At 41.7% G+C, this 26,808-nt stretch overlaps 1 protein-coding gene across 1 annotated transcript in view; it reads right to left on the bottom strand.

Annotated features, from left to right (window-relative positions):
• The window catches only part of MRPS5 (mitochondrial ribosomal protein S5), a 74,544-nt gene extending 53,984 nt beyond the window's left edge, over window positions 1-20,560 (bottom strand). The window contains exons 1-2 of the mRNA XM_075496762.1: window positions 20,416-20,560; window positions 9,058-9,195 (exon numbers count right to left, since the gene is read on the bottom strand). Of these exons, the coding sequence (XP_075352877.1) occupies window positions 9,058-9,195; window positions 20,416-20,476 (199 nt within the window). The 5' untranslated portion in view covers window positions 20,477-20,560. The remainder of the gene's footprint in view (window positions 1-9,057; window positions 9,196-20,415) is intronic.
• Window positions 20,561-26,808: the final 6,248 nt, after the last annotated feature.

The following is a 26,808-nucleotide window of genomic DNA, read 5'->3' as shown; positions in this document are numbered from 1 at the left end:
TCAACTGTCCTGGCTGTGTCCCCTCCCAGCTTCTTCTGCACCTGGCAGAGTATGGGAAGCTGGAAAGTCCTTGACCAGTGCAGCAACAACTAAAACGTCCCTGTATTATCAACACTGTTTTCAGCACAAATCCCAAACATAGCCCCACACCAGCCACTCTAAAGAAAATGAACTCTATCATCTCAGCTGAATGCAGGACAGAGTCCTATACGACAAGTCACAGAAACTGCTGAAGGAGAAGGTGAATCAGGTCAGTTTGCAGAGGTTAAAGGCATCCAGCCGCCTTTAGATATTGCTGAACGAGAAAAGTGGCCAGTGCTCTGTCTCTCTACTGACTCATGGATGGTGGCAAATGCCTTATGGGGGTGGTTGCAGCAAGGGAAGCAGAGTAACTGGCAGCGCAGAGGCAAACCCATCTGGGCTGCTGCATTGTGGCAAGATATTGCTGCCCAGGTAGAGAACCTGGTTGTAAAAGTACATCACGTAGATGCTCACGTACCCAAGAGGCGGGCCACTGAAGAACATCAAAACAACCAGCAGGTGCGTCAGGCTGCTCAGATTGAAGTGGCTCAGGTGGATCTGGACTGGCAACATAAGGGTGAATTATTTATAGCTCAGTGGGCCCATGACACCTCAGGCCATCAAGGAAGAGATGTAACATACAGATGGGCTCGTGATCGAGGGCTGGACTTGACCATGGACACTATTGCACAGCTTATCCATGAATGAGAGACATGCGCTGCAATCAAGCAAGCCAAGCGGTTAAAGCCTCTGAGGTATGGAGGACGATGGCTGAAATATAAATACGGGCAGGCCTGGCGGATTGATCATATCACACTCCCACAAACCTGCCAAGGCAAGCGCCATGCGCTTACAGTGGTGGAAGCAGCCACTGGATGGCTGGAAACATATCCCGTGCCCCATGCCACCGCCTGGAACGCTCTCCTGGGCCTTGAAAAGCAAGTCCGATGGCGACATGGCACCCCAGAAAGAATTGAGTCAGACAACAGGACTCATTTCCGAAACAACCTCATAGACACCTGGGCCAAAGAGCACGGCAGTGAGTGGGTATACCACATCCCCTACCATGCACTAGCCTCCGGGGGAAAATCGAACGATGCAATGGACTGTTAAAGACTGCACTGAGAGCAATGGGTGCTGGGACATCCAGACATTGGGATACACTTTTAGCAAAAGCCACCTGGTTAGTCAAGTCTAGGGGATCTGCCAATCAGGCTGGCCCTGCCCAATCAAAACTTTTATGTACTGTAGAAGGGGATAAAGTCCCTTTGGTGCACATAAAAATATGCTGGGGAAGACTGTCTGGATTATTCCTGCCTCAGGCAAAGGTAAACCCATTTGTGGGACTGCTTTTGCTCCAGGACCTGGGTGCACTTGGTGGGCGATGCGGAAGGATGGGGAAGTCCGATGTGTAGTACCTCAAGGGGATTTGGTTTTGGGTGAAAATAGCCAATGAACTGAATTGTATGATGTTAATCACTATATAATACTGTATGTCATCACTTCTATGGTTGCTGTATGCCATATCAACGGTATTACAGTAAGAATCACACAGATTAATGAAGAATGAACTTTGATGAAACCGAGCAAAGGGCAGTGGTGATGGAACCAGACCTGGCTTCAGCAAGCAACAATCCAACACCACGCACCATCTCTCCTGCCCTGAAAGACTGTTATGACAGATGGAGCTCAAAGTCATGGACTAAAGGAACGCAACGGACGTTTGAGAGGGATGGCCCATAGACTAAGGGAATTATATCTGTGTGTATATATCAAAAGACAGGACAAGTGGTGGTGATTAATTGGAATGTATTTGGAAGGCGGAGAACCTGGGCATGATGTAGATGGTATAGAATAAGGGGTGGATGCTGTCCTGGTTTTGGCTGGGATAGAGTTAATTTTCTTCCTAGTAGCTGGCCTAGTGCTGTGTTTTGGATTGAGTATGAGGATAGTGTTGATAACACACTGATGTTTCAGTTGTTGCTAAGTAGTGCTTACACTAGTCAAGGACTTTCCAGCTTCTCATGCTCTGCCAGGTGCACAAGAAGCTGGGAGGGGGCACAGCCAGGACAGCTGACCCAAGCTGGCCAAAGGGCTATTCCATACCATATGACATCATGCTCAGTATATACACTGGGGGAGTTGGCCGGGGGGGTAGCGATCGCTGCTCAGGGCCAGGCTGGGCATCAGTCCGCAGGTGGTGAGTGGCTGCATCACTTGGGTTTTTTTCCTGGATTTTGTTCTCTCTCTCTCTCTCTCTCTCTCTCGCTTATTGTTCTCCTTTTTGTTACAATTTATCTTTTTTTTTTTTTCAATTGTTAAACTGTTCCTATCTCAGCCCACAAGTTTTCTTACTTTTGCCCTTCCGATTCTATCCCCCATCCCACGGCAGGGAGGGTGAGTGAGCGGCTGTGTGGTACTTAGTTGCTGACTGAAGCTAAACCAGGACAGCTGCATAAAAGGAAGCGTAGCCAGCACATCAAGGAAGGTGATTCTGCCCCTCTACTCTGCTCTGGTGAGACCCCACCTGGAGCACTGCATCCAGCTCTGGAGTCCTCAGCACAGGAAAGACATGGACCTGTTGGAACGGGTCCAGAGGAGGGCCCCAGAAATGGTCAGAGGGATGGAACACCTCTCCTATGAGAAAAGGTTGAGAGAGTTGGGGTTGGTTAGCCTGGAGAAGAGAAGGCTCCAGGCAGACCTTATTGCAGCCTTTCAATACTTAAAGGGGCCTCATAAGAAAGATGGGGACAGACTTTTTAGTAAGGCCTGTAGCAATAGGACAAGGGGTAATGGTTCTAAACTAAAGGACGGTAGATTTAGACTAGATATAAGGAAGAAATTTTTTACGATGAGGGCGGTCAAACACTGGAACAGGTTGACCAGAAAATCTGTAGATGTTCCACCCCTAGAAACATTCAAGGTCAGGTTGGATGGGGCTCTGAGCAACCTGATCTAGTTGAAGATGTCCCTGAAGTGGGGGGGTGGACTAGATGACCTTTAAAGGTCCCTTCCAACCCAAACCATTCTATGATTCTACAAGTTCAACTTTGGTTTCCCATTTTCTGCAAGAATATATGTGTCTCTGTTTTTTCACAAATTCCATTCCAAAAAATCACCCCCAAAACCCCCCTTTTTGTTTCCAGCCCTCTCCCCATCAATATTTAAAAGATTCCTAGGACAGAGGCTGGCACAGAGCAGGCTACATGAAGTATTCTAGCCATCTAAGATGTGGCAATCAACTGCAATTTAAATCACTTGGTTCAGGGAAAGTGTATACAGCTCAACTGTATTTTTAAATCTGGGCCTTACAATGTCTTACTTTCTCTCTCCACAGTCTTATAAAATATGCCTAATAACAATATACTTAGCTACAAAGCATTTAAGATAAAGGTGCTAGGCAAAAATGTACACAGAGCAGCTGTCTTAAGAGCAAAACCTACAACTCATTTCAGTGGCTGAACATGAATCAAACATGAAGCAAATTATTTAGATGTCACTTTTAATTGCACATATGAACATTTAATTTCAGACACAATACTTACTAGTGGCTGGAAGCACTCTCACCGTTACATGAAATATCTAATTCCAGAAGAAAAGAAGTGAACCATCCAAAACAAAGATGGAGTCTGATTTTATAACCCTTCATAATCTTCAATTGAACTCATATACTGTTCAAAAACTGTCAGCTCAGTCCATACCATCAGTTATTCCCGACAAGCTATGTTTCTAATGTAGCACCTTCCTGTTAGTTTTAAAAGTGGAATCTTTAATTCTGAGACTTACTCAGCCTGTTTAAAGATACTTATAGAAACTATTTAACTCTTTTAATAGGTTGAATCCTATCCTCCACAATTCAAAAGGTAATATTGTTCAGATGGTAATACAAATTGATCTATTTATGAGAGAAAAATGGAACAATGGCATACTAATATTGGATGGATTACTTATAATATGCAAGATTCTAAAGCAGTTTTGTCAAAATCAGTGTGTTCATCCCAAATGAGAACTGCCCTTGCTACTTCCTTTATCTCTGAACTGCAGCTGTCTGCCATCATGTGACATCACAGTTTCTTCACTCCCTGTCTAATCCCAGTCCGCAAGCAGAAAAGCATGGATCTATAAGAAATAAGATATAGTGCTGGATTACTCTCAAGTTTCTTAAGTGACCACACTCAAAACATTGTTTTCTTCAACTGCAAAAGAGACCCCTTACATTCTAAATGGAAGTGTATGATACATATCTAATATTGAGCTCTGTGAAAGATAACGAGAAGATAAAAAACTCTCCCCCTCCCTCCAAGTGATGCCTTAAAAAAAAAGGGCTGCTTTAGCAAAATACATGTTCCTCTTTGCAACTCTGCCTCAACCCTCTTATGATGTCATCTTCTGAGGATATTATCTGTTAGCTCTACAGGGCTTTTATTCAGACCTAGGAAGTAGTGAAGAATATACAGCATTCAGTCTAGACAGCCCACTACTGAGACACTCAAAATTAATTTGGATAGCAGGTGTATCTAACTGAGGAACTGCAAGAATCTGGACATCGAAAATGTCTCAGAAAGACAAGGTCTACTGCAAGACCATAAAGAGGAACCTGAGGCCATATAAGAGAGTAGTACCATGGGACAGATATAAGATGGTTTTAGATAAACTTCACAGACTAAAAATTAGAACTGTCCATACAGGAAATGTTTCCACGGAAAACTTAAGCTCATTTCTACTTCTCACTGCTAGCTGGATTTCCACAATAGTGAAACAGGAAAAAACCTCATCTACTAACAAACTTTCTGGCTTCTGTTCATTTTTGCTAATACAAGGCTGAAGCTCTAGGGGCTATCTGCTTATTCATAGAAGTTTAATAATATCATAAAAAAATGCAAAAGTTCTCATTATGTGGATTGCAGAAAAGAATTAGTTTAGGTGTGTCTGCAAATTTGTTGGCAGCAAAAGATGTCTTTATAATCTAACTATTATTCCCATAGGACAGCATGGGAAAGTTTTGGGCAACTTCCCCAAAACCAGAAAGAAATCTATTGCATTATGATAGTACAAAACAATCTCTGGAGCTGGAAAATATTATTCTGAAAGATGCATTCATACTGCTACACAGACACATTGAATAACTCCACTTAACTGCAAACCTTGAGCACACTTTCACAGTGCACTTAGCATTAGAATTCACGTTTTTTAAAACTGGCAGTTTAACAATGTCAGCAGGAAATTTTAGACATGGGATTTTCAGGTTAATCTCAATTCAAATCGTGAATAAATCCAGCTACAAACCCAGTCATTAACAGACTAAAAACTTCTTATCTTAAACAAAGAACCCAAACTGCTGTAAATTATCCTGATGAACATCTGAGAAATTGTATTTTTTCTTCATAACATCTTATTAAAAAACCAAGACCTTAACTTAGCTAATAATGCTGTTGTAAATGCTACTACCTTTTGAAGGTTGCTTTGATTATTAAAGCTTTCATTCGCAGCTTATTTTTTTTAATAACAAGTATTACGAAGCTGGCCTCAGTGTCACCAGAGGGATATGGAGAACAGATTTCAGTGAGGTTTGCAAACTAAACACCATTGGCCTGGTTCATTTCCTCAAAACAAAACAAAAAAACCACAGAGGCCTAATGCCTTCACAAAAGTTACACTGCACAGTAACAAATTTAAACCCAATAAAATAGGCCCCCCGCTTAAGTACAATTAACTGTAAGGCATTTAATATTCACTTCCCTTTTTCTCACTAAAAACAATTAACCAACTATTCTTCAACACACATGCACACACAGGCATCCCCCTTATAATAGGAAAAAAAAAAAAGCAAGCAGTTGTATATTTGGAGCTCTTTACATCCTTTTTCTGAAACATCAAAACTTTTCCTAAGTTACTACTGACAATGACAAGTGGTAACTCAGTAATTAGTTATCCGGAGTGTTCATACTTGAGGAAAAATTCTTTTAAAAAAAATCATGTTTTCACTCTGATTCTCAAATTAGAAATGGCAGAAAAAATTAACAATTTAATCCAAAGAAAACTCACAAAGGACTACAAAAATGTAATATAAAATGTAATTAAGGAGCAGGCTTTCAGGAATTGATGTTTCCAATACAGAACATAAACACAGAGATTTATACTGAGTACAATTGCTTCCAGTGTGCAAAGTCTCTAGAGACAAAACGTGTTACTCTGAGTATGACTTTATATTGTTGGTCAAAATGATTCTCCCTTGATTGTTACAATCTAGTTCTATAACCTCTGAAAAACCATCATATTCCTTATTCTGTTATTCTAACCTAAGAGGAAACATCACCTAGCAACAGAGAAATTAACTTCTTTTAATTTGTTCCCAAGGGTAGCTAATGGAATTAATACTGTGAGTAGGAAAGCATAATTTTTATATAGTTCCAGTATCAAATAAAAGTTCTTTATTCTCACATACACTCGGATACACAACAGATGTTGAGAAAATTATGGTTGCTGGTTTGGATGATTGGGGTCGAAGATAACTCATGTGGCTGGGAGACAGCCAAGTTGTTTCAGTATTCATGACACATCTGTGTGCCTCTGCTGCCTTCGACTCAGTTCTGTGGCTATCAAATTTAAACAGTCTATATCTCACGTTCTCCTCTTCTACAGGTCAGACAGATACATACTTCTTCCATCAAACATATATAGGACTTTCTATCAATGTTTCTCAACAACTGATGCTTAAGCATCTGTTCAGAAAGTCTGGATTGGTAGGATTTCCTAGTCTGTGTGCCTACACATAAGAGCACGTAAATGTACTGAGAGGTAAGGAAAACAGATCTGCCTGCCCTATCCTCTCAGACAAAAGTTGGACTGAAACAGGCACAAGCAAGACATTATCTGCAAATACTATGTCCACTGAGGCACATTCAGAGGAAGTTATTTTTTTTTAAACATGATCTGAAAAACCCCAGGGCCTTCCACATCTCTAAACAAGCATGTGAAATTGTTAAGTTAATGGAAATTGAAGTGCTTCCCATAGTGGGGAGGGTGGAAAAGGCAAAGGAGGGAGGGACAGAAGCTAAGCCTGGAATAACAAGATCATTTTAAATTACTTCATTACAAACTCACTGAAATATGTCATTGGACAAGAATAAACCCCTCTGTATGTTTTTTGTTAGAGTTGCAGGAGACAGCTATCTGGGTAAGGATCACGAACTGCCTAGGACAATTGCAATTCCTTCTATTTAAATGAGTTAAACTGGGTTTAATAGTTAAGTTGAAGGTACAAATGACCCTACTAAAAAGAGCATGTTAATATTTTTATCATAAGTTATCATAAGTATGATGGAAGAGAAGTAAACCTTCACTAATGAGACAGAAAAGTATAGTCACCTTTCTCAGTCCCGAAGGACTGTCATTTGGTTGACATTTCACTTGAAAACTGTTTCACATAAAATGGTCATATCTGCATTTTTAATGTTACCACTTCCGAAGCAACTGCACTGCTAGAGGATATGAGTGATTTATACTGTTAATATCTACCTCATTTGAATTTTGAAGATTTTATTTTTGACTTCTGTAAGAGAAACTGTTCTTAGAGTAACTGTACTTTGAAATATAAAACCTTCAGTCTTCCAAATTTGATGGCTACTGTCTCTGTTGAATACATAAAGGAGGTACACTGAAATTCTTCCAAGTTGTTACATCTTATTAATGAAGCCAATAGTTTTAGGTAGTTTGCCTAAATACAACTTGTTTAAAATTGTATTAAGTCAAACAACAGGGATGCCATCACAACAAACATTTTTAATTGTCATCTAACAAACATTTTTAATTAAGTCATCTAACAGGACAGCTGGCAAAATTCCTGGTAAAACAGACCTCATCTAGACTTTGTGAATATGAACATAAGCATAATTAAGGAAACACCTAACCTACAAATTGTAATCACATTACAATCACTTGCAGTGCTACATTTTAAATTTAAGATAAACAAAATAACAACAGTGCTTAGCTTCTTACATATTCTTATCTTGTGAATGCTTGGGTGCCTAAGAAAAAGTTCTAAATGAATTTTTCCTGGAGTTGGCATCCTGAGAAAGCCTTTACCAGGCACAGCCTCTTGTTCACACTGCAACCTTTTGCAGGTCTTTTGAGACCTCTCTACCCTCAGTTGTTTGAAATCAGTCAACGGTCAAAGTTTAGTGGATAAGACAAACAGTCAAGCAGCATGACTGCTTAAACCCCATTTCTTTAGCAAATATAAAGAAAGCAAATACAATATTATGCTACTCCGATGTTGAGAAGAGTAGGAAGAGCCCACCAGTTCTGAAAGGCTAATTTTGCAAAGCTGTTATATTCTATGGATTATAAAGAACCAAAGAACTTTGACTCTCAAACTGTTGCAGTTATCTCCTCCAGAGACTACATTCTTACTATTCCTTCTCTTCCCCTATGGGATAGGATAATGAACCATGAAACAAGTGGAATGGCCCCTCAGCTATCTCAGTTCACACTCCCAAGTGTGAATTTAAACAGCCATCATTTCTCAATTATGTTAAGCATGTGTGCAATACCTTTCAGGACTGGAGGAAAATACTGCAGCTGGCCAGACAATTAGCAGGACATTATCAACGGGTTTTGTTTAACACATTATTGCATTTTAGTTATTTCATTTTTGGGACAGCACAGCTTGAACAGTATGTCTTGCCTGTGGCTCAAAAATCATTTGGAAAATAACCACACAATTTATGTTCTCACTAAAGGACTATGAAACAGATGGGAAGGTGTTTCCCCCTTCCATCCAATGACATACATTAGATGGATTCACTGTGACATAAATCAAACCCTTGCTTGCTATTAAAAGATAATAAACTGACCTTGTGCATGCACTTCGGTCAATAGCTGTAGTTGCAACTGTAATCTTAGGAGATATGTAACTAGAGTAGATACAAAAAGTTATTATACATAGATTTTCATGACTGTATCTCTCCAAAGCAAAATTTTCTTTCCTTCTTCTGTTTACTACAGATAATAATTTTAATCCAATTTGAGACTTACACGTATTGAAGAAACTGCTTTGTCTGCATTGCTCAACTGTCACATTCCAGGGGGCAGAAATGGAACACCGTGTCTGGAAAGCCCACGCCAGGCTAGAATACGAACAGCAACTCCCTTTCACTGGCGCAGAAGCAAACCCTGAGAATGAAGACAGAAAGCTGTTTATATACAGCAAGCACATTTTCTTCTTTAAAACAGCCTTTCCTGCAAATATACACACCAGAAGAAAAAGCAGTAATATTTACTCATATAGCTTAGTTTGCAAATGGAATCAGACTTGAACCTTCTGTCTTGAAGAGTAAAGCAAGTTGCAGAAGGGAGGGGGAAATACTGCAATAGAAAATGTCACAAAGAGAACAAGGCTAGAAGGCTTCTAACATATTGCTGATAGAGTGAGACTGCACCCTCAAAAAGTAGTAATATTGTTCTAGTAGCAAAACGTGCAATAATGTTCCTGGACACAATCAAAACTGATAAATAAATACATCATTAAATACTGTGTGCTATGAAAACCAAATCTGAAATCAGTTCAATAATCCTGTTCAATATCTTCACTAATCATCTGGACGGTGGGGGAGAGTGTACCCTCAAGCAAGTTTGCTGATGATACAAAACTGGGAGGAGTGTCTGATACACCAGAGGGTCGTACTGCCATCCAGAGGGACCTTGACAGGCTGGAGAAATGGGCTGACAGGAACCTCATGAAGTTCAACAAGGGGAAGTGCAAAAGTCCTGCACCCAGGGAGGAAGTGCATGCACCAATACATCCTGGGGGCCAAACAGCTGGAAAGCAGCTTGGCAGAAAAGGGCCTGGGTGATCCTGGTGGCCACCAAGTTGACCATGAGCCAGCAATGTGCCCTTGCAGCAAAAAAGGCCAACAGCATCCTGGGCTGCTTTAGAAGGATTGTTGCCAGTGGGTTGAGGGAGGTGATCCTTCCCCTCTATACTCAGAACTGGTGAGACACACCTGGAGCACTGTGTCCAGTTCTGGGCTCCCCAGTACGAGAGCAACATGAACATACTAGAGAATTCAATGTTAGGAAAAGGTTCTTCACTGAGAGGGTGGTTGGTCACTTGAACAGGCTCCCCACAGAAGTGGTCATGGCATCAAGCCTGTCAGAGTTCAAGGAGTGTCTGGACGACACTCTTAGTCATATGGTTTAGTTTTAGGTAGTCCTGTGAGGAATAGGGAGTTGGACTTGATGATTCTTATGAGTCCCTTCCAACTTCAGATATTCTATGATTCTATGAGAAAGTCCAGCAAAGGGACACGAAGATGATTAAGGGGCTGGAGCACTTCTCATAAGAGGAGAGTCTGAGAGAGCTGGGACCATTTAGCCTGGAGAAAAGCAGGCTCAGGAGTGATCTTACCTATGTATATAAACATCTGAAGGGAGGGTATAAAGAAGACTGAGCCAGGCTCTTCTCATTGGTGCCCAGTGATAGGACAAGAGGCAATGGGCATAAATGTAAAAACACAAAATTCCATCTGAACATAAGAAAACATTTTATTTTATTCTCAGCTGAACATGGTCCTGGGTAATCTACTCTAGTTGATCCCGCTCTGAGCAGGGAAGGTGAACTAGATGATCTCCAGAGGCTTCCAACCTCAACTATTCTGTGATTCTGTGAATTCATGAACCCAACTTACTCTGGCATCCTGAACTGTACCTCTACAAGTACCTTCCCCATTGGCCCTCTGGATTTGATTATTACGAAGCTAGCCAATTACACATGCTCTTATCTCCAGAACAGATTACTGCAATATAGCATACATGGTGGTGCATTTTCTGCCAGGTGGCTCAGAACACAGAAAGGTTGCTACTCTATTAGCCAAAGGGAGCATGTTATAACTGCTAAGGCTCAGGTGCTTCCCTACAACAATGAAAGCAAGATATACTTTCATTTATTGACCAGCACAGAGAGGTGGTTCTTCAGGAGGAATCCGTATTTTTCCTACTTATATAATCAATCAATCCAAACAGTATGCATATTCAACAAGCTAAAAAGGGCTGTACTGTCTTGAAATCAATTATTCAACATGTTATTCAGAAAATGATAATAAAATTAAAAAAAAAAATTTAATCTACTTCTTCCTAAACTACATTTAAATTCAATCTTTTCAGCTAGATTTTAAAAGCAGAAAATAAGCATGACTTTTGTCATGTTCTGTTATCATCCAGTATCAATAAAACAAAAATCCATTTTTTGAAGTCAGGACAATAGCTCCTTCTAGGCAAATAACAGTCAGTTCAGTTAACTGGGGTAATGTAGCAGGAAGTTCTAAAAAATTCCTCTCAAAGTCATCTTCAAATGTAAATTTATCATCATTTATTCATAGCAATAAATTCATATTCATAAAGTTGACAATAAAACTCCATTATGAAAATTTTGTGGAAAAACTATTCATTTTCACAAAATAAAAAGTAGCCTAGAAACAAAAAAGCAAAAAATAGGAATAGAAGATTCTTAAATATCTGGTTAAATTCACAGAGAACACAGAACATATCACTTAGTCATACTATGTGACACGTACAAACAATATGCTAGTCACTACTCTTCTACACGCAACACTTCCTTTCACTTCAAACTGCTACTGCACAAGTCACTCCTAATATGAACTACATAGACAATGTTAATGATAACTCTATAAGCACACACAATTTTTAGGCTGTTTTGTGTTTTTAATATGCATTTAATGACAAACTGTTAATCTACAAGATTAAATTAACAGTTCATCTGAGAATAATTTTCACAAAAATTACATGATGTATTAATCTATTTTTTGGAATGGCATGCAATTAAAGAAGTTATTTAAAAAAATAACATGTATCTACAACTAATTTAAAATTGCACTGTGTAGCAGTATTTATAATTTCCCTTGTTGCACGCTTTAATTGCCTACAGCTGGAAATTGCTTCAAAATAACTTGCAAAATCTAATCCTGTCTTCTTCACGCACTTACAAATTTTGTCATACCTCAAACATGACTTGAAGAGGCACACTTTTCCCCACTTCACATACTTCCTGTTGGCCTATAAATGATCTTTTCACATACATGAGCACATCTACTGATAATTTCCTTGAACAAGCTTCTTTTAATACAAAGACTTAGTAACTCCTAGTTCTTAATGCCTTTTTGAGAAAAATGAGAAAAAAAAAATGTGGACATTTATGAACAGATGCATTGGTTCAGGCTAGTGGCCTAAGCAGCTCAGTATTCTGTCCCCAGTAAGCACTATGAACAGCTGCCTGGGAAAGAGTAAAAAGTGAACAAATACGTACAATACTGTCCTCCTTTGTATTTCCTCAGTCTCTGACTACTTTCAGTACAGGTGATCTCCTCAGAACCATGAGACATCTTGCATCCACAACACTCCTTGGTAAGGAGTTCCACACATCTACTACTCACCTCACTTTACTACATAATGAACCAGATGCTTATTATTATTATTATTATTTTCAGCCTGTCTTTTATTAGCTCCATGGCCTAGTTGTCAGATTGGAAGAGAAAGTAAATTCCTATCCACTCCACATGTGATCTAGCAGGCTTCTCCCATACTTCCCCAAGAAGCCTTTTCCAGGTAGAGAAGTCCCAGCCAACTCAGCTGTTGCTAAGGTATGTCTGGTGACCCTTCTCCCCTTCGTATCAGTCTTCTCCAGTTGTGATTTAGTCTTTTGGATATGAAGGGATTTAGAACTTCATCACTTTATCTACACTAATTCATTCACCATTTTATTGCCCATTCACTCAATCTTCGGTAACTCCCCAGTCAGTCTTTCTTTTCTACTTTAAATAACTTAGTACCACCACCAAAATTACCTTGCTGCTCAACCCCTCTTCCAGTGAGCTTATGAACATGCTAACAAGTACAGATGTTTATGGAACTCCACTGGTGCTCTCCTCTCACACGAGAGCTCCAACACTCTTCTTGACCTTTCAGCAAATTATTTAAACACACCAGGATCTCCTCTCATATCCCACATCTGCCAGACTTCTTAAAAGTCTGTGGTGAGGGACTCTGCTAAAAGCTATTTGGAAATCATGCTTGTAGTGCATTAACTGGATCACCATTATCCTACTGAATCTCTCAGAAAAACCAACACACACGCCCAAGCTCTAAGAGATTTGTAAGGTTGAATTTTCCAATACTAAAGGCATGCATCATCTTTTTATTGACATTTATTCTGCAAGCTTTTTTTAAAAGATTGGTGCCACATTTACCACCTTCCACACTTCAGGTACCAAAGCAATTTCAAAGGGGAGGTTACACACTCTTACTAGTGTCCTAGTTTTGGCTGGGATACAGTTAATTTTCTTCCTAGTAACTGGTATAGTGCTGTGTTTTGGATTGAGTATGAGAATAACATTGATAACACAGCGATATTTTAGTTGTTGCTAAGTAATGTTTACGCTAGTCAAGGACTTTTCAGCTTCCCATGCTCTGCCAGGTGCACAAGAAGCTGGGAGGGGACACAGACAAAACAGTTCATCCAAACCAGCCAAAGGGCTATTCCATACCATATGACGTCATGCTCAGTATATACACTGGGGGGAGTTGGTCAGGGAGCAGCGATCGCTGCTCAGTGACTGGCTGGGCATCACTCAGTGGGTGGTGAGCGGTTGCATCATTCCCCCCCCCCCCGGGTTTTGTTCCTCTCTCTCTTTTGTTGTTTTCCTTTTCATTACAATTTATTAATATTATTATTATATATATTTTTGTCCCCAATTATTAAACTGTTATCTCAGCCCACGAGTTTTCTTACTTTTGCCCTTCCGATTCTCTCCCCCCATCCCACCGTGGGGGGGGGGGAGGGTGAATGAGTGGCTGTGTGGTGCTTAGTTGCCGGCTGGGGTTAAACCACGACAACTAGCAATTCATCTTTTTCATCCTGGAGTTCTCTTAGAATTCTTTTGTGAAAAGTTTCTGATTCTGCTAATGATCATCCTATAGATTTGTCCCACAACCTCTTTCACAGTTATTTTCACAGTTATTTCAGAAATATCCGCTAACTCTCACCACCATCACCACCAAGGGTACCATACAGAAATCTCTTGTTTCTTTTTCCAGTGAATAATGATGCAAAGAATTAATTTAGCTTCCCTGCCTTGACAACTCTAAGTGCTCCTCTTATATCCAGTTTGCTAAACTGGCTCTGCAGACATTCACTTTGAGTTATCTATTGGAGCAACACTTTATTAGCTAAAAAGAGATAAGTAACTGGTCAATGTTCAGAGCATCAGGAACAACACTAATTCTCTGGACTAGGCTCAAACGTACATTAAAATGTTACAGTGAGAAAGTCACTGCTTTGTTTGAATTGGTCATAGGCACTTCTAGCAGCGGAGGTATTGGTTTCTTTCACAGTTCTGTAATACAAAAGCATATTCTAAATTCTCTGCCTAAGAAACAATACATTCATTTAGAAAAAAAAAAGTAAGAGCATTAGACAATTTACTGAATTATCAAAAATATTTGCAATGCAATTTGCTTTTGGCTGTTCGTTTTACTCCTACTTTCATTAGCAAAAAAAAGCTCCACACTTTAAATACCATGTCCTTCTGAAATGATGATGGAAATCCGAAAAAAGTCTATGAAGAGGCAATAAAGTCAGGACAAAATGACAAGAGCAAGAATAATCAAGAGACAGTGGAATCAGATGAATAACTGCTGCAGAAATAAAACTCTGGCAGAATGGCTGAGGCACAGAAGAGGAGAAAAAGTCAAATGTCAGAAAAAGAAGCAGCCAAATAAACACTGGTGTGATAGAAAAAGGTCAGAAGACCTTCAACTGATCTCAAGAAGTCTGGCGATACAAAATTATTTTTAAAAAGTACTACAACATCTGACTATTACAATTCATAACAGAAGTTGTTAAAGCCCAGAGTGAGATCCTAGCTTCACTGAAACTAGTGACAAATCTCCTATTTTCTCTAAGGATTCAATCTTTTTTAAAGTGAGACTTCAAATCTTTTTTAAGACTGGCAGCAAGAGAATACCAGTTCTAAGCCAGCAATCAAAATTATATGTCTAGGAAAACCCAGGGGCTGTGTTGACCATATTCTGGACACTGGGAGATGAGTGAGATGGGTCAGAGATGGGTCTCTGAATTGCAGCAGGACAAGAGGGAGGAGGAAGACATGGCAAAAAAAACAAACAAATCCACTGAAAGGGTTAAATCCCTGACAATCCCTGACTAAGACATAGACTTGCATTTTTTTAGTTTCACTCGCATCCTTGTTCTCTTTTGTTCTCTTCCCCTGCAAAGATAGTTTTGGTTACCTGCTGAGCAGAGTTGGTAGTGGGACATTTCCTGTGACTTCTTACCTGATAGGACTAAACAGGCCTTGGGCAAGCTCATTAGGCTTCCTAATTAAATCACTGATAACAGGAACTCAGAAGGTTTGTGCCGAAGATAAGCACCAAAGAACTAGTTTAAATCGACCCCCAATGACATTCCGAGGCTGAAGGACTGATGAGCTAATTCAATGACTATATACGGACAAAGGAAGCCCAAAGTTCAACTAGTGGACAACATGAGGAAGACTATGGAAGACCACCGGGAGGGTGAAAAGACTCTAACCCTAATTTTACTCTGCATGCTTGGACTATGTAAATGAATTCCAGGAACTCATCACCATAAAACTGCCCTTTTCAGGAAATCTGATTAATATGTATGATTTTTCTGTATATGAACTGATGTGTTGTGCTAACCTGGCAGAGCACTTGTGGCGGAGTGATCCCCAGTGCTGCCCAGCGCTGCAATAAAGAATACCTGCTTAATAGTCATCCCACCTATTGAGTCCTGATTTCGGCTTTTCACAGCAACACCACAGTATTCCCAAAGTCTGAAACACTGAGTGCTGGCATTTAATAAAGTATACCCACAGACTTCTGTATACATACTGCTATCAAGGGAATAGATACTTTGAAAGGAGAGCAAAGAATAAAACTATTTATGGAATGTAAACAGGTTGAAATGTCACATCTCAATAAAACAGCATTTTGACATGTAAGTATGTACAGTTAATGCATCATATGCTCCATACATCCTGCAAACACCCATGATGGGATTTTTATTTAAAATCTAAAATGTCTCTTACAATAAGCTATTCAAAACTGAATCATTTGTAAAAGCAAGACAGGTCATGAATGCTGGACTGATGTCTTGCCACCAGCAAAAGACACATTAACAAAGCAGGAAAAAAAACCCCATGCTTACTATATTTAAGTCGTGCTCTGCACTAACAAAATTAACTCCTCAGAGATACTTACTTCACTGCTATAAAGATTACAATTAAAACCCTGCACTGACTTTTAAGTGTTGTCCTTTGCTGGCTAAATATAAAATTTTATACAAGTATGAATATACATATATTCACCACTAAAAATTCACTTAACAAAACCGATATAAAACCATTTCATTCTTCTCACAAGATGCAACAGAAGAGTGAACCTCAAGATAGGCGGAAAAGTAAATCTAACGGGTTAACAGTCTTATTTCTGCAAACTTTAAAACCCTAACAGTTTTCCTTCTAACACTTACCCTAGTTATACACAAGTCTACTACTTTACTGTACCCATTTCATTGTAACTTTCCTAATCTTTATTTCAGTTACATACTGGTTTAACATGCCACCTTTAGGAGATTTACACACAGGGTGCAGCACCTGTCACCACACACAATGCCCAAAATTGGCATGCATTGCCATTTGCTTGGCATATCACCTAACATTCTGAAAGACAGCAAGCATGCTGAACACCCACATATTTACTTTACCAGTGAATGCAGTGTACAGCAAGCCTGAGCGCTTTTTTTTTTTTTTTTAAAAACAATTAGCAACAATTTAATAATCCCCTCTACTCCTGTAATTATTTTCCACAGGAATTAAATACTGAAAACTGTTCTTACCCAGTTCCGTACCTGAGAGAAAGAAACAGTGCATGAAGTTGGTTTCAGCAGTGAACACTGTAATGTAAAAAAACTTTGAGAGAGCGCCATCAGGATGCTTATCGTGTGGTTATAATTAGAACTTTGGAAAAACTGCCCAAGTATAGTTCCAAACATACACATGGGAGGCTCTAGGCTGAAATAATCATGACATTCTGAAAAGGTTTGTGTACAGGAAAACAGAGATGTTCTGATTAAATTCCAAATTGTAGTTCTGAAGATATCAAGCACTGTTAACTTAGCCTCTAATGGGCAATGAAGTTTTTTTTTTTGCCTGGTTTTTCTGTTTAACATTTTGCTTGCTGCTTTTTATTCAAATGAAACTGTTATGCACAGAAATAACGCATTCATACAAACAATCACAACAGGAAAGACACTTCAGAATTCTTACTATTTTTTTCATATCACCTCATAAAGCTCAAGAAAGGCCCATGTAGTAATGAAATCTTTGCACTGATACAAACTGCTTTTTAAAAAACCCTCCAGCTACTGTGGAAAAATTTGGATGCAAACAACTTAATTTCTCAAGCTAAAAACCATGCATTTAAGATCACAGCACATCAAATGGGTCACTATGTACCTGGGCTAAGCATGGAATACAAAGGTAATCAAATCAGAAAGAGTTAGATGGTCACACCTGAAAAAAACCACAGATTATTTTAATAAATTATTTAGGAGCACTTGCCACCTTTTACTTTTCCTGGTCTACTTGCAAGAAATTTTTTTTTTCAGGATATGCTCTGTTACTAGACAGTGAAATTGTTTCCCTCCACCAAGGAAACACCACTGGCCTGCTTTCAAACCTCCCTGAATGCTCAGGTTTTAATTGCATTTTGGCTATAGAATAGGCATCACTTCATTACAGATTGTCCTGAGGAAGAAAAGAGACCAGAAATAATAATTAACTGCTTAGATTTATTTTTTTTTTTAAGGAGTGGAGGCAAGGAAGTTGTTAGAGGACTGTAAAAGCTAAAAACAGCTAAAGAACCTTTATTTTGCCTTTGATAGGGGGGAAGAAAGAAGGGACATCCTCTGCTGAAAGCAAAAAACATGCCCAGCTTCCAGGTGTTCAAATACCAAGCTTGAATATACTTTTACCAATGTAATCTGGCCTTTCTTCCCACCTCAGTCACCAGCTTTCCCTGGAGAACACACATAATTAATGTAGTTCATGATGACTTCTGCCTAGAACACTTAAATGCATACAAGCTACCTAGTCTGGGTATAGCATTCTGAGATAGGTTCACCAAGATTTATTAGCAGGATACATAGCTGATGGCATATAACTCTAATTATGGAAGTCACTTTGGAGGAAAAGTGAAAACAAAAGGAGACAGAAAGACATAACGTGTCCCAAGCAGTCTCCAGTGCTGCAGATGATTTACCCCCCATAAGAATTTCCCACAGTACATATATACTTTTCATCAGGACCCTTTTAGACTCCTCACTGCGTACATGTAGGCTGGCTGGCTGTTAAGCACTGTGAAGGCATGTCATGGATGAATGACATGCCTTAATGAATCCAAAACCTACAACCCAGAGGAAAGCAAAGGGAAGAAGAGAAGTTTTTCCTGCTCTTGCCAGTTGCTACCCAGGAGAATGCACTGGGACTCACAGCTGCAAGGCCATAAGGACAACAGCATGAGAACAAGGGGAGAATACTGCCTCAAAGGCTCTGCAACAGTGCCAGGGCAGCTTGGGTGAAAAGGGACAGAGCTGCTGAAAGGCAAGCAGCAAAGTTGCAAGTGGAGGGCACTTAGCAATACAAAAGGCTAAGGTACCCCTAGCACTGCAATAACTGCACCTATACTGCCTTAAGCTTGCGTCAAAACCTCAGTAGTATTCACTGCTTAGAAACACTGTATAATGAAAAGACTTTAATTTTCTCTTATGAGAAGGATGCAGGTCAAAAAAAAAAAAACCTATATAAAAATTAACTATATATTCAGAAAATGTCACCCAGCAGAAGATTTCAGTTATACAGTATAACAATTTTCGCAATTTTCTAACCACAATTTTTGAAAGACAGATCTGAAGTGAACTCTAATTCTTAGTGGAAACAATATACATGTTCTCCCTTCCTCTTAAGTATACTTTAATCTCTACTGGGAAAAATAATACGTTTGAGTTCTGAAAAGTGACTGCAAAGGATTAAAATCCAGAAAAAAATGTCTACTGAAGAATTAGAGAAGTCTAGAAAACAAACTTAGATTCCTATCAATTAAAAATGTCCAGGAAGACATAAGAGAAGAAAGGTAAAAAGAATGGGAAGAAAACAATATTTGAACTAAAAAGCTCCATTATCTTAAGGCATACATTACTGCCCAAGTTACTCTGATGGGATAATAGATGACTGATATAGATTTCCAAAGGCACAGCTGGCCTGCCCCAAACCCTGTAACGATGAGCGAGATCTGCATGCCTAAAGCCCATTTATGATTTGAAGTACATGTTTACTGCACCTGAAGAAAGAAATATGGAAACTGTTAAGTAGCGACAACAGCAACCTTGTCCACTGATGACAATGCAATTATAAAGCTAGTTATTTCATAAGGTATTTATCACACTTCCTGTCCTGGAGAAGAATAACACGTGCAAGAGCATCTAGATTCACACTACCTAGTAAAATACAGGCTTTAAAAAAAGTAACATTTTTTTAGAAAGTCCCATTAGCATTGTTTAGATATAAAACAGAATTCATATCTAGCTCTTGTAGGACCCAGGATACAGAGCAGCTCATGCTCCTCTGTCGTGTTGTTTTCAAGCTAATCACTAGCCATTTAATACTGTGGCACAGTAAGCATTATTAAGTCTCACAGATGGAGCCAAATCCAACAAACAGTAAAGCACTTTTTCCACACTGAAATTAATACAATGGATAAAAAATCAGTGAAAGGGCTTATAAAATATAAGTAGACATATGTAGAGACACCCACATATGACAACGACCAGCCGCCTCTGAAGCGCAGACACACTCTTGATCTCCCTCTGTCCCCCCAGCAGCCCTGCCGGTGTAACCCCAGAGCAGGCAAGCAGCAGGTCGCAGGGAGAACAGATTGCCCTTACAACGCAGAGCTCTTACCAGGTCGTGCTCCAGATCTCTGGGAACGCGGCAGGGACACAGCATACTCACCTTCCGCGCTCACGTGCATACACACGTATGTATATATATACGTGCACCTGCAGCAGCAGCAGCAGCAGCAGCAGCAGCAGCAGCAGCACCACCACCACCACCACCACCACCACCACCCCCCGCCGGACTGCGGGGAACCGCTCAGAGCCCTGCCTCCCGCCGTGACTGCCCGGACCGGCCCGTTGCCACGGGAGACGAGCCCGCAAGCGATTACCGCCTCGCCTCCCCTCCCCGAGGAAGCACCCCCAGTACCCCTGCCCTCCCTCATCACCTCGCCACGCCACTCGGAAGGCACCATAAGCGCACGCCCGGCCGATCGCCATCGCCGCCATGGTGACCCCTTCACCCGCTCCCCGCCACCGTACTTAGCTGCCCTCCGCACTGCCCTATGAGAAAGCGAAGGCAGCAAGAGAACGGCTTGGGGGAAAACTAGGGCGGAGCGGCGAGAACCAACGGCTAACACCCGGCTGAAGCCTTACTGAAACTCTCCCACCGCCCTGGCCCCTTCCCGCGAGCAGCTGCATAGCTAACGGTCCAACAGGCAAGCGGCCGGACAACCCCGCAGCAGAGGTCCGTCGCAGGACCCCAACGGTCGCCGAGGCGCTGCCCTACGTTGGCGTGACACTGCCCGCCCCCCAGGGGCGGAGCCAGGCGGCGGCCGCCCTCAACGCCGGGACGGCAGGTGGGCAGGCGCTGCGGGTCGGTGGCCTTCTGCTGTCCGGCACGGCCCGGGCGAGGTCTTCGTGAGGGAGGTGAAGTAAATTGCTGTCTGCTGTTACCTCTGCATTTCTTGCCCTCGCAACCGCCGGTGCCGGCAGCGGTGGGCTATGGATGCAGCTGGGGGCTCACCGGCGCGGTGCTGCGCTGGGGCTGGTGCCAGGCGCTGCCCGAAACCAAAGCTGGCATGAACACCAGGGTGGCAGCTCTGCCTGGAGCTCGTATGGCATTCCTAGGAGTTATGATCTCTTTCTCGGTGGTTCCATTCCCCTTTCACACACCTGAGGTGCTGTGGGCTGTGCAGTGTTCCTCGTGGATGGGGGCTCGGTTACATGAGGTGTCTCCTCACAGACAGCTGTTTCCTAGTGGCTCTGCATTGCTGGTCAGAGTGGCAGCCAAGGCATGCTTGCTGTTCCGAGAATGCTGGTGGCCATTTGATCCAAAGGGGCAGGTGAGCTCCAGCAGAAGCTGTTTCCTGCACAGGTGAACTTTGCCTGTGGCTTAGAAGGCTCCCCTGTGCCTGACAATAACGCTATCAAATATATCTTGCAGTCTCCCCACAGCTCTTTTATTCCCCCGAACTGCAGCAACTTAGGCACCACATGCGCTTTAGGAACTGCTCAAGACCCTGAACTCACTCGTGCAGCAAGTGTAACAAGACCTGGCAGTTCAGTATGCTGCACACACCTTACACCCTTTGGTGTACCCTTAGGGCGGGAACCATCTCCTACTCTCCTGCACGGTGCCTACCGCTGTGGCTATGAGGCATTATTATACCAAGAATGAAAAGGCAGAATGGTATGGGATGAATTCTTGCTTTTTCAGAACAGTTCTTGGGGCAGGGAAAACTTTGCTGGAAGTGATTCACAGCAGCTTTTTTTCTCTCTTATTTTTCTTCCTCCTGTGCAGCAAAGCCAGTGGAGTTATTGGTCTGACTGCCCTCTTCTGCATTACAGGCATTTTCATATACTGCATTACCATTCTTCTTCCTGATGTACTAGTTCCAGTATTAAAGACTGCAGTGCTAACAAATAGCTTAATTTGCATTAGTGAGCAGATGCAGACAACCTGCAATGTGTTCAGTATTTGTCATACATTCAACATGTAACATGGCTGCTTTGTACCTTATGGAACAAAAATACACTGAGAAGCTGTAAAGAAGAATATCCTGTAATGTGCTGACAGACCAGCTGCTGGTAGAAAATTGATGCAAGACATAATCTTTTAAACAGGATTTTTATCTTATTTTCAGGCACTTTAAATATGCCCATTCTCACAGCATTAAGATACCACATATTTCAGGACGTAACCCTGACAGTGTTACCAAGGATAAAACCAATTAGTCTCTCATAAATTCCTGCAGATATGTTCACTGCAGTATTTATTTCCAGTTCTTCCTTTTGGAAGTAATTGTGTCACATAGAGAAATAAACTCTCTTTTATTTATGCACTGGGTGATCTAATGGAAATGCCACTTTCTGTGCATTATTTACTGGAGGGAAAGAATTTGCCTTGTACAAATTTGTTACATAGAAAAAAAATTGCAGCCAGTGAAATGACTGTTTAGCAACTGTACCTTGTCACACTGCTACAGCTGATCAATGCCAGCAGTGTAAGGGTGAATATATTTTGTTTTGTGTCAGTGGGAATTGGTTTATGCACTAGTCAGTCTCTCAGTGTGCTGCACAGACTACAAAAGGTGGAGGAAAAAGTAATATGCAGTCCTGAAAGCCAGTTCCTGGAGTTCACTACTGGTCATTCAGCTTCAAGATCCAACTCAAAGAAGACAAATTTCCTCCTTTCTGAGAGTTGTTTTTACAATTATCCCCCCCCAATGGACCTACATTTTAAGAAAAGACTTCCCAAAAGGCTAAATCATCTTGGAGCAAAACCTTTCAAGTCTGAAAAGTTAACAAAGTTCTGAATTGACTCAGAATGGTTTTAGGGTTTGGGGGCTTGGGGGTTTCACATAGACCCTCTTAAAAATACTGGTTCCATTCGCTCTGAACTATTATTCTCTTACCTGGTTGAACCCCAAATTCTCTCCCTAGAACTGGAAATAGCATGCTAAGTCTCCCTGTGTGCCGTGAGCTCCACAGAGACTCAAGTAGCCTGCAAAAGTCCTTGTGTTAGGGCTGGGGCCCCAGAAAAGCACGTACTGCTGGTGCTTGGATGCTGTGCAAGAAGCTGCTGTGAGTGATGCCATGAGAACCTAGAGAGAAAGCAGATGACCTGAGCCATTGGTAGCACCTGGTTAGTGCCAGCATGGCACTGTCATGGCAGGCAGGAAAGGATGTACGCATGGTGGGGAAAAGGAACCAGAGGGATGATCAGCCCAGAAGGGGGAACAACTGGTTGTTAAAACACCATGGTGCAGCCACTATTCTCCCTGTGGCGAGAAACTAAGGTGGAAAACGCCCCACTCCGCAGGTGTGGGGGCTGGTGCTTTTAGTATCCTGTGAGATATCCTGCACTCCTGTGAGACACATATCTGGTCTGTCTAGCACTGGAATACTTTCAGCAAAGTGATGTTATCAGCTATTTCTTTGATGTCTCAGGGTAGAGAAAAATCCCATCGTATCTGATAACCTACCAGAACTGAAAACAGTTACAGTAAGCCTACTGTCTGGGCATGCTGTCATTTATATTTTGGAGCAAACCTTATTTGCTCCAATTTTTTCACCAATGATTACTATGTTACTTGGCAGTAAAATAGATTTGAACCAGTATTAGTCATTGATGTGTGAACAGTGCTGCCACTGGGATGGACAGCAATGCAGGCTGATAATGGACCATTCAAAGGCAGGCTGCCTGCTCCCATGAAGGATGAATAGTGCACTCTAACTCCAGCAGACACAAATTTCAGAGGAGATGTGATTTTGATTAGGGTTTTCCTATCTTTGAATAATAACAAAGTCTGTATCTAGCTCATCAGCAAGACTGATAATTTTTAACAACTGATAACATAAACACTGTTTTTTTGCCTGGCTCATTGCCTGTAAATATCTGTTGTTTAAAGTTACTCCCCAATGTATGCTTTCCCATTGTAAAAGCAATGTCAACTAAATGCATTACATTGCTTTGGCTCTTCCTTCATAGGAACTTCAGATGTGCAAGAAGAAACATCTCTAAACAAGAGGAGCTCTGAGACCTAGTGGAGTCAGAAGGACTTCACTCACTTTGGGTCAGCTTCAGCAGGGAAGAGGCTGGTGTCTTGAACAGTTTCTGATAAACAAGTTTCCAAAATGGCAGAACTGGCTGTTTGGCATAGGCACTTCACTGTCCCAGGGAAAATCAGCCAGACCTTGCTCCCAGGGCTCAAGGTGAGGTGAGACAGCACAGGCAGTTGTGGATGGTCTTGTAATGTGGAAGCCTCAGGGGTATTTAGCTGTTTAGCAACTAATGCTAAGAAATGTATTTTTAAAAAGGAGTAGGAAGATCCTCCGGTTGTGGTGGAAACAGCTGTGTGCCAGGGAACAGTAAACCTCTCCAGGTAGAGGGTGTATAAGCTTTTGTACCCTTCTTACCTGCCTGGGCCACTGGATAGTGAGGAACCAGGGAGCTTTCAGCCCAGGTGCTCACCTTGATCCCAGGCCTTGGTGGCACATGGAAGGGGCCCCATTCCCAGCTTCCTTGCTAAGGGCCAAATCAGCCCCACTCTGCAAACACGATAGCCAGTTGCCAGTGTTGCCTAGGGGAGGGTTGCCAGGAGAAAGCATAATATATTATAAATTGAAACCTGCACTTTAATGGTTTGCTTTTGTACATGTTGGAGACTGACAAGCACTGTCAAGGATCCTGTTTCAGGAAGGTGTTATTAAAGATGCCAGAGCAAGGCCATCAGCAGTATCCATGAGGGCATACCTGCCAGATTGCTGCTGCCTTTTACTACCAGAGTGTTTTTAGGGTTTCTGCCAAAACCTCGTGTTTCTCCTCAGCCAATCAGGAGTAACTGTGGCACGCCATCTCCCAGGTGGTCACTCCTTTGCTCTGTGCCAGCAAAATCAGCTATTCGCTTCACAAATGCTACCCTTCTGCTCCTGCCTGCAGCTTGTGGGGTGTTTAATTTCTTCCTCTGCTGTGTCAGTCTGTGGAGACTCCCATGCTGTAAAACCCCAGTATCACTACAGATGTTATCTCTGGGACCAAAGATCAGCTGCCAAGGAGAGTGACAAAGACAATACAGCTCTTTGCTAATCTAGACATGCTGCACAGCTACTGAAATCAGACAGCTTTCAGTAATTTGAAACCTTCAATGGGTGTTTAAAACACCCACTCACTGAATTGTAGTCAGAAACATTCCTGGCTTCGTCAGTATTCTCTCTCTGCTTGTCTGCCTCTCCCCCTCTTTTTTTAGTCCATGGGTCTCACACTTGGCTGATCACTTGTTTTCTTCAACGGTTCTAGGTGCTTGACTTTTCTTATTATTTGGGCATAAGCATCAGTTTTATGGAGGAGGAGACACGTGAATCCCAGGTGTCCACATTATCAGGGATATGCATGACGGAGTTATAGCAGCTGTAGGGATGCTGCATTTAACAACATTGTGTGATGTGGCACCAGGTGAAACCCTTGCTTCTTCCCAATATGAAATTATACCAACATAGGTATCTAGAGCAATTGCTGCTTGCTCTGCCCAGTTACTCTTCCACTTTTGATACATAGGTGGTCAGCATGGGCCTTGCAACTGCTGGTTGTGCTCAGAGTCAAGCAGGGAAATAAGCAGGTGCACAGGCCATTCATAACAGTTAACATGCAATTGCACAGCGGTATTGCTAATGAAGCCAAAAGAAAGGTCATAAACAGACTTGCAGTTCTGAAGGTGCCTGGGTATTTCTGCCATTGCTGTTATGAGTCTTTCAGCAATGATGTTCCTTGGTCTTTAATTGTTTTGAGATGGCATCTGTGAGTCCCAAAAGCCACTGCACAGCTCTTAGCAGAGCAATGTGAAACCAGCATGTAGCTGATTGAAAAGGTTAATGTGACTACTGCCATCATTTCTCGAGTGTTGCTGAGGTACAGTGTTACAAGCTACACATCAATAACCTGCCAAAGTGAAAGCTGGAAATAGATTGAGGCTTTCCTGTGGCCAGCTCCATTAAGGCATACTGAATTCCAAGCAGGGCAGAAGATAATTTACATGCCTCTTGAAATAGATGGTTACTGCCAGGCACCTGGTTTGAAGGCTGTGCAATCAGAAAAGTAGTCAATCAGTTATACAGAGGAATGAACATGTATGTAAAGCAGGGTCTGGCAGGCCCAGAAGGCTGCTGAAAGATACCTCTCAGCCATGGTAACGTTCATCTGACAGTACTGCTCCATCTTTTAAAGAAATACACATTTCCACTGAGATCTAAGTATTATTGCCACCTGGCATCAAATGCATCATAGTTGATTTCTGTATGGCAGCAGCCAGAGATACAGGAGTAGTAAACAAAGCAACTGTTCAACTCTTCACATTATTTATGTGTTCTCCTTCCCATTTCTGGCAGTAACAAACCATGCTCCACCTGTCTCACATGGATTATTTGCTAAGCAGAAGGCTGCTATCTCCAAAAACCAGCTGCTAACACTCAGATGCACAGTGGACTCTGGCTCTGAAGAGCTGCCGCTGGACTCCATACTAGCAGCACGGTTGAGGGACATGGACACTTGCTCTGGCAGTGACAGCACACTTGACCAATCCAGGGTCTTAGCAACAAATCCATCGTCACTATTGTGCTGGCATGAGCAGAATCCAAGAGCAGGAACTCACAGGGGGTCTGCCACACCAGGCTTCACTACAGGTGTTCAGCACTCGACTTCCCCAAGAGCTGATGTGAAATAGAGGGTGCAGTGAGAAATCATACAGGAACAGCAGCTGCAGTTAAGCTGGACACTCACATCTGCAGACCTCCTCTTGCAAAGACTGTCTTGCTAGGGCCGCTGTCACGTGGCAGCAGGAAAT

Source organism: Mycteria americana, chromosome 3 (assembly GCF_035582795.1).
Source record: "Mycteria americana isolate JAX WOST 10 ecotype Jacksonville Zoo and Gardens chromosome 3, USCA_MyAme_1.0, whole genome shotgun sequence".
In the NCBI taxonomy this organism is placed as follows: Eukaryota; Metazoa; Chordata; class Aves; order Ciconiiformes; family Ciconiidae; genus Mycteria; species Mycteria americana.
This window is presented reverse-complemented; position numbering and strand designations above follow the sequence as displayed.